The following is a 13,407-nucleotide window of genomic DNA, read 5'->3' as shown; positions in this document are numbered from 1 at the left end:
ATTACTTTTGTCAGTTTAAAATGGCAGTTTAAAAAAAATATATTATCGAAGATCAAGCAGATCAAGCATTGTATTGTAATAAAAGAAGGGATGATCATAAAGCTCATTGTTAATAGGCAGCAAGAAAAAGAGTGACAGAAAACATACAGTACAAGACCATCATTGTTAGTAGCTTTGTTAAGAGGGAGCTTGTTAATTTTTCGTAGAGCCCAAAATAAAACTTTTTCACCTTTGACTTCCACATTGAACTTGATGGCATCACCCTTTGTCTTGCAGCTGTACGACCCAGAGTAGAATATCTCTGCTGACTGGACAACTAGTGTCCTTGTGATGCCATCTGACTGGATTTCTATTCCACTTTGAGGTAGGAGCTTTGTTCCATCCTTGTACCAGTACACCTGGGCAGTTGGATCTGAGAGCTCACATTGTAGTACAATGGGGCAGCCTGCTTCAATGGACTTGTTCCTCACAGCTTCTGGAAGTGCTGAAAACCTCACAGGTGGAGCTATGGGTGTTTAGATGTTATGATGTTTTTTATGTCTGTGTGTTACATTCATCTTATGTTTGATATGTGATGTTCAAGTGCAATCATCAAATTTAACACATACTTGTGGAACAGAAGTCTTTCAGGTCAGAAGGTCACAAGAAAATGTGCTAGTAACCTTGCCAGAATAAATTAGTTCAACAGAAACCACTTGCCACTCACCCTCAACTTCCACGTTGAACCTTATGACATCGTCAATGGCGTCACAGCAATACACTCCGGAATGGGAGAACTCAGACGATTGGATGACAATTCTCCTCATTGTGCCTTCTGACTGAATATGAAGACCCTCGACTGTGTGTACCTCCACCCCATTCTTGTACCAGTGTACTGGAACTGCGGGGTCTGACAACTCGCAGTAGAGTACAATGGGGTTGCCAAGTTCAACAAATTTATTACGATCCATCTCTGACAGTGGTGTGAACTTCACTAGAGGAGCTGCAAATTTCAGAAAAATCATGAGCATTTTTCTCATCACAATTATAACACTTTGACCAAATTTAAATTGGTACAATACAGTAAGAAAGGACATTTTTCTCATACACCTAATTTTTGGCAGTAATTAATACGTACCTTGAATATAGAGTGCTGCTGAATCTCGTATTCCATAGGCAATGAATGTGATCTCAGCCCCGTTGTCGGTGTCTCGTACACCTTGTATGCGTAGGGATTGGTGCGTTCGAGACCGCCGCATGGAGTAACGGTCGTCCTCCAGAAGCTGAGTGCCATTCAAGAACCATGAGCCAATAACTGAGGCAGTGAGCTCAATTGAGAAGCAGGCATCCTGGCCTTCTGGCACCAAGGCATCCTGCAGTGGGGCTTGTATTCTGGTCACAGGGACTGAAAAACATAGCAATATTACACCTCAATTGCGCTCTGCATTCTACTTCAAACTCAAATTCGGTCACCCCTTATGCAAAGCAGGTTTCAAAAGGGTTATAATGTTAAGTATCTTTAGGGTTTTGTTTCCGCTAGGAGCTGCTCCACATTCAAGCCGGCTTGATTTCTGATTGTCTACACTTGTTCTAATGGTGTTTGCTGAGCACAGCATTGAAACTATCTCACAGTTCAGTCATTTGAGCTAGCTAGCTTTTAGGGATCAGGTTTGGATCGTTAGCTAGTTGCCGAATGGCTAGCATGCTAAGAATGATAGTTAGCCAATACTAGCTTAATATTATGCTAGTAGATGATAATGCTAACCAATGTTTTGCTGGCTAAACATTTGGCTAGCTAGCAGAATGGGAGTAGTTACAGTAGTGAATTATTTTGACAGACATCACACTAGCAATGGCTATCATGTTACACCATTAACATTAGCAATGGAAATACAAATTAAGCTTTGCCATCTAGTCCAGTTTGGCTTGAATCCAGCTTGGCGCTAATGTGCCAATCGAAAGGTATATGTAGCAGATTTTCAGTTGGGAGGGCTTCTGCTTACCCAGGTGAACTGCCCTTGGGAACTCCACATTGTTGCTCCTGCCATACTTGTTGACACTGCATATGCGAAAGCGATAATCTGCCTCACAGGGGACGCTGTCACCAAGAATCTCCACTGAGGTGGCCGAGTCGGTGGTCAAACATTGCAGCCACTCCTGAGAGCCGGTGCCCACCTCTTGCCTCTCCAACACGTAACCCGATGGGGGGTTCTTCCGGGTGTCCTGTGCCGGAACCCATGAGAGGAGGGCAGCGTTGGCACGCTCTGTGTTGATTTGCACACCCACTGGACAGCTGGGTGGGCTATGCCTGGCCGCTGAAAGCAGAATATACTATATACTGAATGTAATGTATAAAACGCTAGCACATGTTCTTATATTTGGATGTAGATTCATTTTGGTGAAATTGGATATGAATTCAGTAGAATTAGGCTTGACCACCTTAGGAACACAATTTCTATCCCTTTTGTCTGACAAATTCACCACCTACAAAATCTAATCCCAAACAGATGCCACAAGTATTGTACCTTTTACCCTCAGCTGAGAGGAGGTTTTGGATCTTCCCACAAAGAAGGTCACAAGGCCAGAATCCTGGGGCGTTGTGTTGACAAAAACCAGAATGTGAGTTTTTCCAAAGGACTTCAGGATGGTCTGATGAGTCTCACGCAGCTCCGTCCCCTCTTTGTACCAATGTATGTCCATTTCCTCCTCCTCCACTTCAACACAGAAGGCAGCATTTTCCCCCTCCAAAACATCCACCTTACGTGGAAGCTTACGCACGATTGTGCCTACAAGGGGACAGAGTAACTTGTAAGGACATCAATAGCTGTGAAAAAATAACTGCGCTGTACTGTGGTGTGACGTCAAACTGTAAGCGTGGCAAATTTGTTCATTCAACTCAACCAGATCTTACATGAATTTCCTAAATCCACCCCAACCATATCATGCTAACGATGGCTTTCTGTGTGTATCAGTCCAGATATTGTGTGTAGAATATATAAATACAGAATTTACCTTTAACTGCCACCTCAGCAATACTCCTCCCCCCATCCGCCATCTCGCAAAGATAAATCCCATCGTCGTCGACTCCGATGTCACGAATAGTGAGTCGTCGTTTTGTTCCCCACTCTTCCATCCCATATTTGGCTCCTGGCTGTAGCCGCCTGTCCTCCAAATACCATGTGATGGGAACAGAGTCCTCAGGAACCTCACACTCCAGAACAGCCAGGTCCCGTTCCCACACCTCCAGATCAATGAGGGGCTGCTTAAACCGCACAGGCGGCTCTGACATTAAGGAGACGGAGGGATACCATTAAACGGGTTAACGGCCACCTACGTAGGACTCAATCGAAGGACATGGTAAAAGAAAAAATGACTCAGACAAGGAATTCATATGTTCCTTTTATCAGAGATGTCTGGCCTCAAAGCTAATACAGTAGTATAACATTGTAAAGAGGTAGCTCTGACACAGAACAAAGTCTACTGACTTAGCAAGACTAGTTATTTTTTGATAAATCACTTTATTGCACTATAATGTGGTGTTTTAGACATGTTACCCCAAAACTGTCTTGACTGTAGCCAGTGGAAAATCATGTTCATTTGTATTTATTCTATTGGTTTAAATATTTGAATTCTAGTTTTAAAACATGGTAAAGATGTTACTTTATATAGTGCTGGTTTACACTAGGAATAACTCCTGTTAAATTCAGACAACACTCACTACTGTTCGTGTAAATACTGTCCATGTGAAATTCCAAAAATAGCTGACAACTGCACTTAATCTGTGTCCTTGGTCTAGAACTATGTTATAATCTGTAAATTGAAATATATTTCATAGTAAATACCAATATAGCAAACAAGTTAAGAAGAATAATATGAGACAAGTGGCTTCATTCAGTTGGTATGGAAAGACCATTAACACATTGGGGCGTTGGATAGGCAATAAACTGTTTGTAACTGACACCATCAGACAGTACCAGTTATAAACGAAAGAATGTGAACTACTCTTTGAATTATGTGTGTATTTAGCTGACTATATCGGACCCACAAAGAGCTTGATGATCCAATAATTGAGGAAAGACTCTTAACAAATTCACCTATTTAAACCTCTACACCCATCTGCATTACCAGGATAGCAGTGTGTAAACATATACTTTCTAGCCTGCCATAGCTCTAACACAATGTTGCTTTCTAGCCTGCCCTAGCTCCAATACAATGTTGCCACCAGTGCTTTTCTCTGCACCGTGTGCGAAACATGATCCCACCTCTAGAGACTTCGATCACATGGATCCCCCCCTCCCAGACCTTTAAAAACCTAAGTGACTTTGCAGACATTGGACCGGTTGGAATCCACTTCATGTCGATGAGCTTGGCCAGGTCAGGTACTTTGAAATATCTCTGTTCAAGTTTCAGATAATTAAGACGTATCATTAATCCTCTGGTGGATTAGGGATTGAATTGCTTTGCAGGAGCCAAATGATTTGGCTGCTGATTACACTGGCCGTATGCAGCTAATTGACTTGTTAGCGTATTCATTTAGCAATGCTGATTACCTGTTAAAAGGCTTATATATGGTATTAAGTCAAGGGGAGATGTACACACCTGGATGGAGTTATATTTTATACATGTTATATTGTTCCATGAAAGTCATTCTAGTTCTCTACTGAAGTATTTTAACAGCCAACTCTGTAGCAATGGACAAATACCAGTTTGACTTACCTTTCACAGAGAGATGTACAGCACTGAGGGTTTGTCCTGCAGTGTTTGATGCAGCGCAAACATAAACCCCGTTGTCCTGTTGCTTACAATACAGCACTTTAAGTGTGAAGTAACCCTCCCTGTCTTCATATAACAGGTACCGTCTTCCGGACATGATCAGCCTGCCATCTTTCCTCCATATTATTTCTGGTTTGGGCTTCCCAGTCACAAAGCAGCGGAATTTGGCATGCTTGCCCTCTGTCACGGCAAACATTTTCACTTGCTTGGCTTGGTTGGTCACTGGGTCGTCTTTGAGCCGTGTGGTCAGCTGCCTACCACTCCTCTGTTTGCCTTGATGGCCTTTCCAGTGGCCGTTTGTGTAACCGTTACGGTTTCCCTCTTCCTCGTGACCCGGGCCTGCATCGACGAGCAACACGGCTCCAGCCAGCCCCTCTCCAAACTCATTTCTGGCCTTGCATGTATACACTCCACCGTCGGGTGCACGAGTCTTGAAGATTTTAAGCTGGAACCATCCCCCGTCCTGGTAGCCCACATTGAAATGTGTACTCTCAAATATCTCATTGAGTTTTCTCCCGTCCTTTTCCCAGACCACCTCTGGCCGCGGGTTTCCCCACAGCTTACAGGAGAAGACGGCGTCTTCGCCGCGGCCCACCCGGGTGGAGAGGGGCTTGATCAGGAAACGAGGCTTGTTCTCCTCCCGGAGCTCCATCTCTTGGGCCTCACCCTCCACCTTCAGGGTCGCCGCGGCATATGTTTCCCCGATGCTGTTCTTGGCCTTGCATGTGTACTGGCCGCTATCCTCTGTGGTCACCGATGAAATTATGAGATTGTATACATTTCCATCCTCGAAGAGACGGTAGCGACCCTCTGGGTGGATCTGTTCGTTGTTTCGCTCCCAGATGACCGCTGGCCTGGGGTCCCCGCCGATCTGACACTTCAGGACAGCATCAGTGCCACTCTGCACTACTACGGGGCGAGGGTAGGCCAGGAAACGTGGGGCACCACCAAACACATCCATCTCTGCTAGTTTGCCAGCCTCACCTCACCATAGGCAGGCCACCGGCATGCAGTTGCTCCCTCACTGGAGTTGGGCTGCCCACTTATGTACTGTATAAGGTTCTAAAAGAAAAGAAACAGAAAGATACAATACGGTGCAATACCTGGCAGACAATGTGTTGGCATACCTATGTTTTTTGCCAGCGTTACAGACGGCTATATCGGTCCGCTAATACAGGACTAGTAAAGGACCAGTGCACTTTTTTAAGAATGTTTTTATTTTATTTATTTATTTATTAAGATTTGATTTTATTCAAATATTTCAGGGGGACAACTTCAGCACCCCTACATCCTGCGTCTATGTGTGTTGCTGCAATCGGATAATTTGATTTTGAAGATGGAATGGAGCTGGAATGAACAAAGAAATAACTAGGAATTGTTTCATATGAAAAAATGATTCTCTGGGTATGCCCATGTTAATTACGTAATTTTCATTTTCAAAAATGTTAAGAGCGCTGTGTAATTTATTCAAATATGAAGGCTAAATCAGGAACATTGAACTATTCTGACACATTGACCTAAGCAGCCTCTGCTATTCTTAGATAAATATGCATTTATAAGGAGTGAGGCAGAGACATTCCTCACCTATATATATTGTATATTGAGTAGAGAAGAAATTTAGAGGCGAGAGCTGCTGAAATAGTAGTTGGCCTGATTCAAACCCGTGCTGCAGCAGTACATATGTGTCCCAGAGGCAGGGGCTTAGACCACTAGACCACCCTAGGCCACTGATAATTCTGCATTTGTACACATTTAGCTGCTCACAGGCGTTGTAGGATAAATTATCTGTATTATGGCATTTCAGTGGGTGGCAAAATATGACAGAATGGACAGTACGGTAGCTATTTGCCATAATACTGCAGTAAAAATGCATTGTAAGATGTGTCATAAGTATATGAACTACTTATGTCTTACTTCATATATGATTGTGACTATACAACTACATGATTATACATTACATAGTAAGACAATAAAATTATAAGAAAGTATAATGGCTCAATGTTATAACAGGTAATCAAGGAATATACAGTGCATTCGGAAAGTATTCAGACCCCTTGACTTTTTTTTATGTTACAGCCTTATTCTAAAATTTATTAAATTGTTTTTTTTCCATAGTCAATCTACACACAACACTTCATAATGACAACGCAAAAACCAGTTGCTGCCTAGCTATTTTCAGGTCTCTCCAGAGACTTAGAACGGGTTCAAGTCCGGGCTCTGGCTGGGCCACTCAAGGACATTCAGAGACTTGTCTTGATGCCACTCCTACGTTATCTTGGCTGTGTGATTAGGGTCATTGTCCTGTTGGAAGGTGAACCTTCGCTCCAGTCTGAGGTACTGAGCGCTCTGGAGCAGGTTTTCATCAAGGATCTCTCTGTACTTTGCTCCGCTCATCTTTGCCTCGATCCTGACTAGTCTTGCTGTCCCTGCCGCTGAAAAACATCCCCACAGCATGATGCTGCCACCACCATGTTTCACCGTAGGGATGGTGCCAGGTTTCCTCCAGATGTGAAGCTTGGCATTCAGGCCAAAGAGTTCAATCTTGGTTTCATCAGACCAGATAATCTTGTTTCTCATGCTCTGAGAGTCTTTTGGTGCCTTTTGGCAAACTCAAAGTGGGATATCATGTGCCTTTTACTGAGGAGTGGCTTCCATCTGGCCACTCAACCGTAAATTCCTGATTGGTGGAGTACTGTAGAGATGGTTGTCCTTCTTGAAGGTTCTTCCATCTTTACAGAGGATCTCTAGAGCTCTGTCAGAGTGACCATTAGGTTCTTGGTCACCCCCCTGAGCAAGGTCCTTCTCCCCCGATTGCTCAGTTTGGCCGGGTGGCCAGCTCTAGGAAGAGTCTTGGTGGTTCCGAACGTCTTCTATTTAAGAATGATGGAGGCCACTGTGTTCTTGGGGACCTTCAATGCTGCAGACATTTTTTGGTACCCTTCCCCAGATCTGTGCCTCGACACAATCCTGTCTCGGAGCTCTACGGACAATTCCTTCGACCTCATGATGTGGTTTTTGTTTTGACATGTACTGTCAACTGTGGGACATTATATAGACTGGTGTGTGCCTTTCCAAATGATCTCCAATCAATTGAATTTACCACAGGTGGAATCCAATAAAGCTGTAAAAACATCTCAAGAATCATCAATGGAAACAGGATGCACCTGAGCTCAATTTTGAGTCTCATAGCAAAGGGGCTGAATACTTATGTAAATACATTTGCAAACATTTCTAAAAAACTGTTTTCGCTTTGTCATTATGGGGCATTGTGTGTAGATTGCCGAGGATATGATTTATTTAATAAAAATTTTTTTTAAATTAAAATGTAACTAAAAGGACAATACAGCGTAAGAACTTGGACAACTACACTAGTTCAGAATAGTATATATTGTCTCAGGGTGGAGACTGCATAACAGCTTATAACACTAAAATGTGTGTGTAAAAAATACTTGTATCATTAAAACATTGCACCATTTAGTATCCATGATGTGTTTTGGGTGATTAGGTGGTATTACTATTAGTGTTAATTGAATTACAGGGGGGGGGGGTGTAAGACAGAGGCGCAAGTTAGCCATTCAGGGGTGAACGGCCTTTACTTTAGTCCTATTGCAACAGCAGCCACCACAACACATAGCCAGCACAGCTGGTGCTGTATTTCAATGGGAAAGTGCTTAATATAGTATGCCCTAAATAAAGACCTGTGAGAGAGCCTGTGTCAGGTATCACAAAGCACACCCTGGAACCCGTGTGCTCACACAAACATAGATCTAACTCACAGTGCTCACACCCCTAGAGAACTTACAGTCAAAATATGCTAAGCCTTCATCACACCCGTTGTTGGCACTCTTATTCTAGAATTCATACTCTAAATATCATTGTTAAAATTGTTTTTCTCTGTCATTTTCCACAATAAATAGAATGCAGGGATTAACAATTCCCTAGCATAAATAAATTATCTTCACAGTGTTATGGCATATTGAACAACCTGGTCCTCTCAATTATATATATTTTTGGCTTCTCAATTTTGGTAGAAGCAGTTGAAGGTTTGCCCTGATGGACATTGGAGCCATCTATTAGTCAGGCTATGACTTTATTCACTTTAAGCTCAATGTGTATGTTTGCTTTCTGTAAGCTCTGATGCATGGTTAGGGTCTCAAGGAAGGTGAGCCAAATCTAGAATGCTTCCGAGCCATGTTTGTCAATGCGTCCACCAGTTTACTGCATGGGCCACAGTGTGCACACACACATGCAACACACACACAGTCAAAGGCACATATAATAAGAGTAGTATATGGTGATACATGTACTGAATCTTAAATCGTATAACTAGAAACCAATATGACAATGTGTAGTAGTCTGGTTTACCTCTAAAATCATCGCTATTCTGTCACCCTTTCAACCCTTTCTCTCATCCCGAACCTGTGCCACGTCAATATGCTGAAAAACCTTTTCATCAGTCAGAACTTGTAATATCCACTTTATCACCTCCAATGGCAGGTGCCAGTAATTATTTCCCTGTTAGCCACCTGTTCCACAAAAATGATTGAGGACAATACATTGAAAGTGGTCTCAATATTCCCCCTGGGGGTTTAAGAGGAGATTAACCTTTGTGTTTACTCATCTGGTTTAATTGGAAGGACCCTTGCCCCCAGTGAATCTGCACTACGTACTCCTCACATGACCTACCTCTCTTTGGTCCCAAGGAGCGACCGTCAACATACATTCCGCACTGGCACTCTTCTTCAAGCCACTGAGGCTATATTCCCCGCCTCCAAACTGCTGAGTAATGTCACTTACTGGTCGATTCTTTCCCCGACACCAACTGTAATCCGGTTGGGGTTCTTTCTCTCAAATATCAACCAATGTGGAGCTTTGTTTTCACAGTTTCCAAGTGATCTTTTAGTACATATTGACGGGCCTGTGCCAGACCCATCCAAGAAAAGTAAAGAGAATTTGAGTATTTCCCCCTCAGCGCCCTTTCTACACTCCAGAGCGGTCCCCCAATCTCTGTGGCGTTCAACCCTGAGACACCCCGAGTGTCATTGTTCGTGGAAGAACGTTAAATGCTTTTGCAGCTGCTGCTGTCCCCTAAAAATACCATCAGCCTTGATGACAGCAGTGAAGATAAGTTGGGCACTTCCATTCACTTGCTTGCATGGGCTAAAGATAGCTTTAGATGGCTGGTTCAGGGCAGACTGCTTAGCTTACTTGAGACCTTGCAATAAAACCTAAGGAGAAGGGCAGTCTTCTCTGGGCTCTAAAAAAATCTTTAAGACCCCTCCATGTTTTCTTGTAATTCATTACAATCTAGAAAAGAGGAGGTTAGAGATACTGATAATACTCATCATTGTAGATATCCAGAATAAGTGGCTTCCGGATCTAACATGGCATCCACTGTAAATTGATGCTCTCCGCCGGCTGAAACCATGTGCTTAGCAAGTGAACAGTGAGTTTTATGTTAAATTTAGATTATTGTGTGGTGTATCAGGGGTTGACCACACTCACAAGGACCATGCATAGGTGTGGTCTCATTCCAAAAGCTTAGGTGTAAAAAAAAAGAACAATCTAAACAATTACTGATGTACAATGATAATTTAAAAAATGAGACATACCAATTGATTCTTGAAGAATATATCTTGTAAATCAGGGCTGTCCAACCCTCTTCCTTGAGATCTACCGTCCTGTGGGTTTTCAATCAAATCAAAGTTTATTTGTCACATGCGCCGAATACAACAGGTCACCTTTCACCTTACAGTGAAATGCTTACTTACAGGCTCTAACCAATAGTGTGAATTTTTTTTTGTGTATGTGTGTGTGTAGGTAAGCAAAGAAATAAAACAACAGTAAAAATACATTTAAAAATAACAGTAGCAAGGCTATATACGGACACCGGTTAGTCAGGCTCATTGAGGTAGTATGTACATGTGGGTATGGTTAAAGTGACTATGGATATATGATGAACAGAGAGTAGCAGTAGTGTAAAAGCAGGGATTGGCAGGTGGTGGGACACAATGCAGATAGCCCGGTTAGCCAATGTGCGGGAGCACTGGTTGGTCGGGTATGTACATGAATGTATAGAGAAGCAGCAGTGTAAAATATGGGTTGGGGGGGAACACAATGCAAATAGTCCGGGTAACCATTGGTTACCTGTTCAGGAGTCTTATGGCTTAGGGGTAAAAACTGTTGAGAAGCCTTTTTGTCCTAGACTTGGCACTCCGGTACCGCTTGCTATGCGGTAGTAGAGAGAACAGTCTATGACTGGAGTGGCTGGGGTCTTTGACCTTTCAGGGCCTTCCTCTGACACCGCCTGGTGTCGAGGTCCTGGATGGCAGGCAGCTTTGCCCCAGTGATGTACTGGGCCGTACGCACTACCCTCTGAAGTGCCTTGCGGTCGGAGGCCGAGCAATTGCCGTACCAGGCAGTGATGCAACCCGTCAGGATGCTCTCAGTGTTGCAGCTGTAGAACCTTTTGAGGATCTCAGGACCCATGCCAAATCTTTTTAGTTTCATGAGGGGGAATAGGCTTTGTCGTGCCCTCTTCACAACTGCCTTGTTGTGTTTGGACCATTCTAGTTTGTTGTTGATATGGACACAAAGGAATTTGAAGCTCTCAACCTGCTCCACTACAGCCCCGTCGATGAGAATGGGGATGTGCTCGGTGCTCCTTTTCCTGTAGTCCACAACCATCTCCTTAGTCTTGGTTACGTGCTGTAGTCAATGAATAGCATTCTCACATAGGTGTTCCTTTTGTCCAGGTGGGAAAGGGCAGTGTGGAGTGCAATAGATATTGCATCATCTGTAGATCTGTTTGGGCGGTATGCAAATTGGAGTGGGTCTAGGGTTTCTGGGAATGTGGTGTTGATGTGAGCCATGACCAGCCTTTCAAATCACTTCATGGCTACAGACGTGAGTGCTACGGGTCTGTAGTCATTTAGGCAGGTTGCCTTTGTGTTCTTGGGAACAGGGACTATGGTGGTCTGCTTGAAGTATGTTGGTATTACAGACTCAATCAGGGACATGTTGAAAATGTCAGTGAAGACACTTGCCAGTTGGTCAGCACGTGCCGGGAGCACACGTCCTGGTAATCCATCTGGCCCCACAGCCTTGTGAATGTTGACCTGTTTAAAGGTCTTACTGACGTCAGCTACGGAGAGCGTGATCACACAGTCGTCCGGAACAGCTGATGCTCTCATGTATGCCTCAGTGTTGCTTGCCTCGAAGCGAGCATAGAAGTGATTTAGCTGATCTGGTAGGCTCGTGTCACTGGGTAGCTTGCGGCTGTGCTTCCCTTTGTAGTCTGTAATAGTTTGCAAGCCTTGCCACATCCGACGAGCGTCGGAGCCGGTGTAGTATGATTCAATCTTAGCCCTCTATTGACGCTTTGCCAGTTTGATGGTTCGTCGCAGGGCATAGCAGGATTTCTTGGAAGTATCCGGGTTAGAGTCCCGCACCTTGAAAGCGGCAGCTCTACCCTTTAGCTCAGTGCGAATTTTGCCTGTAGTCCATGGCTTCTGGTTGGGGTATGTACGTACAGTCACTGTGGGGACGACGTCCTCAATGAACTTATTGATATAGCCAGTGACTGATGTGGTGTATTCCTCAATGACATCAGGAAGAATCCCGGAACAGTCCTGTAGAACTGATTTAGCTTCTGCTTCATCTGACCATTTTTTTATAGACCGAGTCACTGGTGCTTCCTGCTTTAATTGTTTTTTTGTAAGCAAGAATCAGGAGGATAGAGTTGTGGTCGGATTTACCAAATGGAGGGCGAGGGAGAGCTTTGTACGTGTCTCTGTGTGTGGAGTACACGTGATCTAGAATTTGTTTCCCTCTGGTGGAAATTATTATTATTATTATTATGGTGGGAAATAAGTATTTGGTCAATAACAAAAGTTTATCTCGATACTTTGTTATATACCCTTTGTTGGCAATGACAGAGGTCAAACGTTTTCTGTAAGTCTTCACAAGGTTTTCACACACTGTTGCTGGTATTTTGGCCCATTCCTCCATGCAGATCTCCTCTAGAGCAGTGATGTTTTGGGGCTGTTGCTGGGCAACACAGACTTTCAACTCCTTCCAAAAATTTCCTATGGGGTTGAGATCTGGAGACTGGCTAGGCCACTCCAGGACCTTGAAATGCTTCTTACGAAGCCACTCCTTCGTAGCCCGGGTGGTGTGTTTGGGATCATTGTCATGCTGAAAGACCCAGCCACGTTTCATCTTCAATCACCTTGCTGATGGAAGGAGGTTTTCACTCAAAATCTCACGATACATGGCCCCATTCATTCTTTCCTTTACGTGGATCAGTCGTCCTGGTCCCTTTGAAGAAAAACAGCCCCAAAGCATGATGTTTCCACCCCCATGCTTCACAGTAGGTATGGTGTTCTTTGGATGCAACTCAGCATTCTTTGTCCTCCAAACACGACGAGTTGAGTTTTTACCAAAAAGTTATATTTTGGTTTCATCTGACCATATGACGTTCTCCCAATCTTCTTCTGGATCATCCAAATGCTCTCTAGCAAACTTCAGACGGGCCTGGACATGTACTGGCTTAAGCAGGGGGACACGTCTGGCACTGCAGGATTTGAGTCTCTGGCGGCGTAGTGTGTTACTGATTTTAGGCTTTGTTACTTTGGTCCCAGCTCTCTGCAGGTC

At 43.8% G+C, this 13,407-nt stretch overlaps 1 protein-coding gene across 14 annotated transcripts in view; it reads right to left on the bottom strand.

Annotated features, from left to right (window-relative positions):
- obsl1b (obscurin like cytoskeletal adaptor 1b) overlaps positions 1-9,800 on the bottom strand; it is a 71,574-nt gene extending 61,774 nt beyond the window's left edge. For 5 of the 14 annotated variants that reach the window (XM_021578716.2, XM_021578719.2, XM_036958563.1 and 2 more), the window contains exons 1-8: positions 9,439-9,797; positions 4,696-5,814; positions 2,992-3,261; positions 2,505-2,765; positions 1,983-2,294; positions 1,118-1,384; positions 707-982; positions 230-505 (exon numbers count right to left, since the gene is read on the bottom strand). In XM_021578716.2, the coding sequence (XP_021434391.2) occupies positions 230-505; positions 707-982; positions 1,118-1,384; positions 1,983-2,294; positions 2,505-2,765; positions 2,992-3,261; positions 4,696-5,713 (2,680 nt within the window). In that variant the 5' untranslated portion in view covers positions 5,714-5,814; positions 9,439-9,797. Of the gene's footprint in view, positions 1-229; positions 506-706; positions 983-1,117; positions 1,385-1,982; positions 2,295-2,504; positions 2,766-2,991; positions 3,262-4,695; positions 5,815-9,438 lie in introns of all 14 variants that reach the window. The other 9 variants (XM_021578722.2, XM_021578723.2, XM_036958565.1 and 6 more) reach the window with 7 other exon arrangements.
- Between the last annotated feature and the right edge of the window lie 3,607 nt (positions 9,801-13,407).

The sequence above is a fragment of the Oncorhynchus mykiss genome, chromosome 22 (genome assembly GCF_013265735.2).
Source record: "Oncorhynchus mykiss isolate Arlee chromosome 22, USDA_OmykA_1.1, whole genome shotgun sequence".
NCBI classification, from domain to species: Eukaryota; Metazoa; Chordata; class Actinopteri; order Salmoniformes; family Salmonidae; genus Oncorhynchus; species Oncorhynchus mykiss.
Note: the sequence above shows the minus strand (reverse complement) of the source record. Positions and strands in the feature narration are given on the sequence as shown.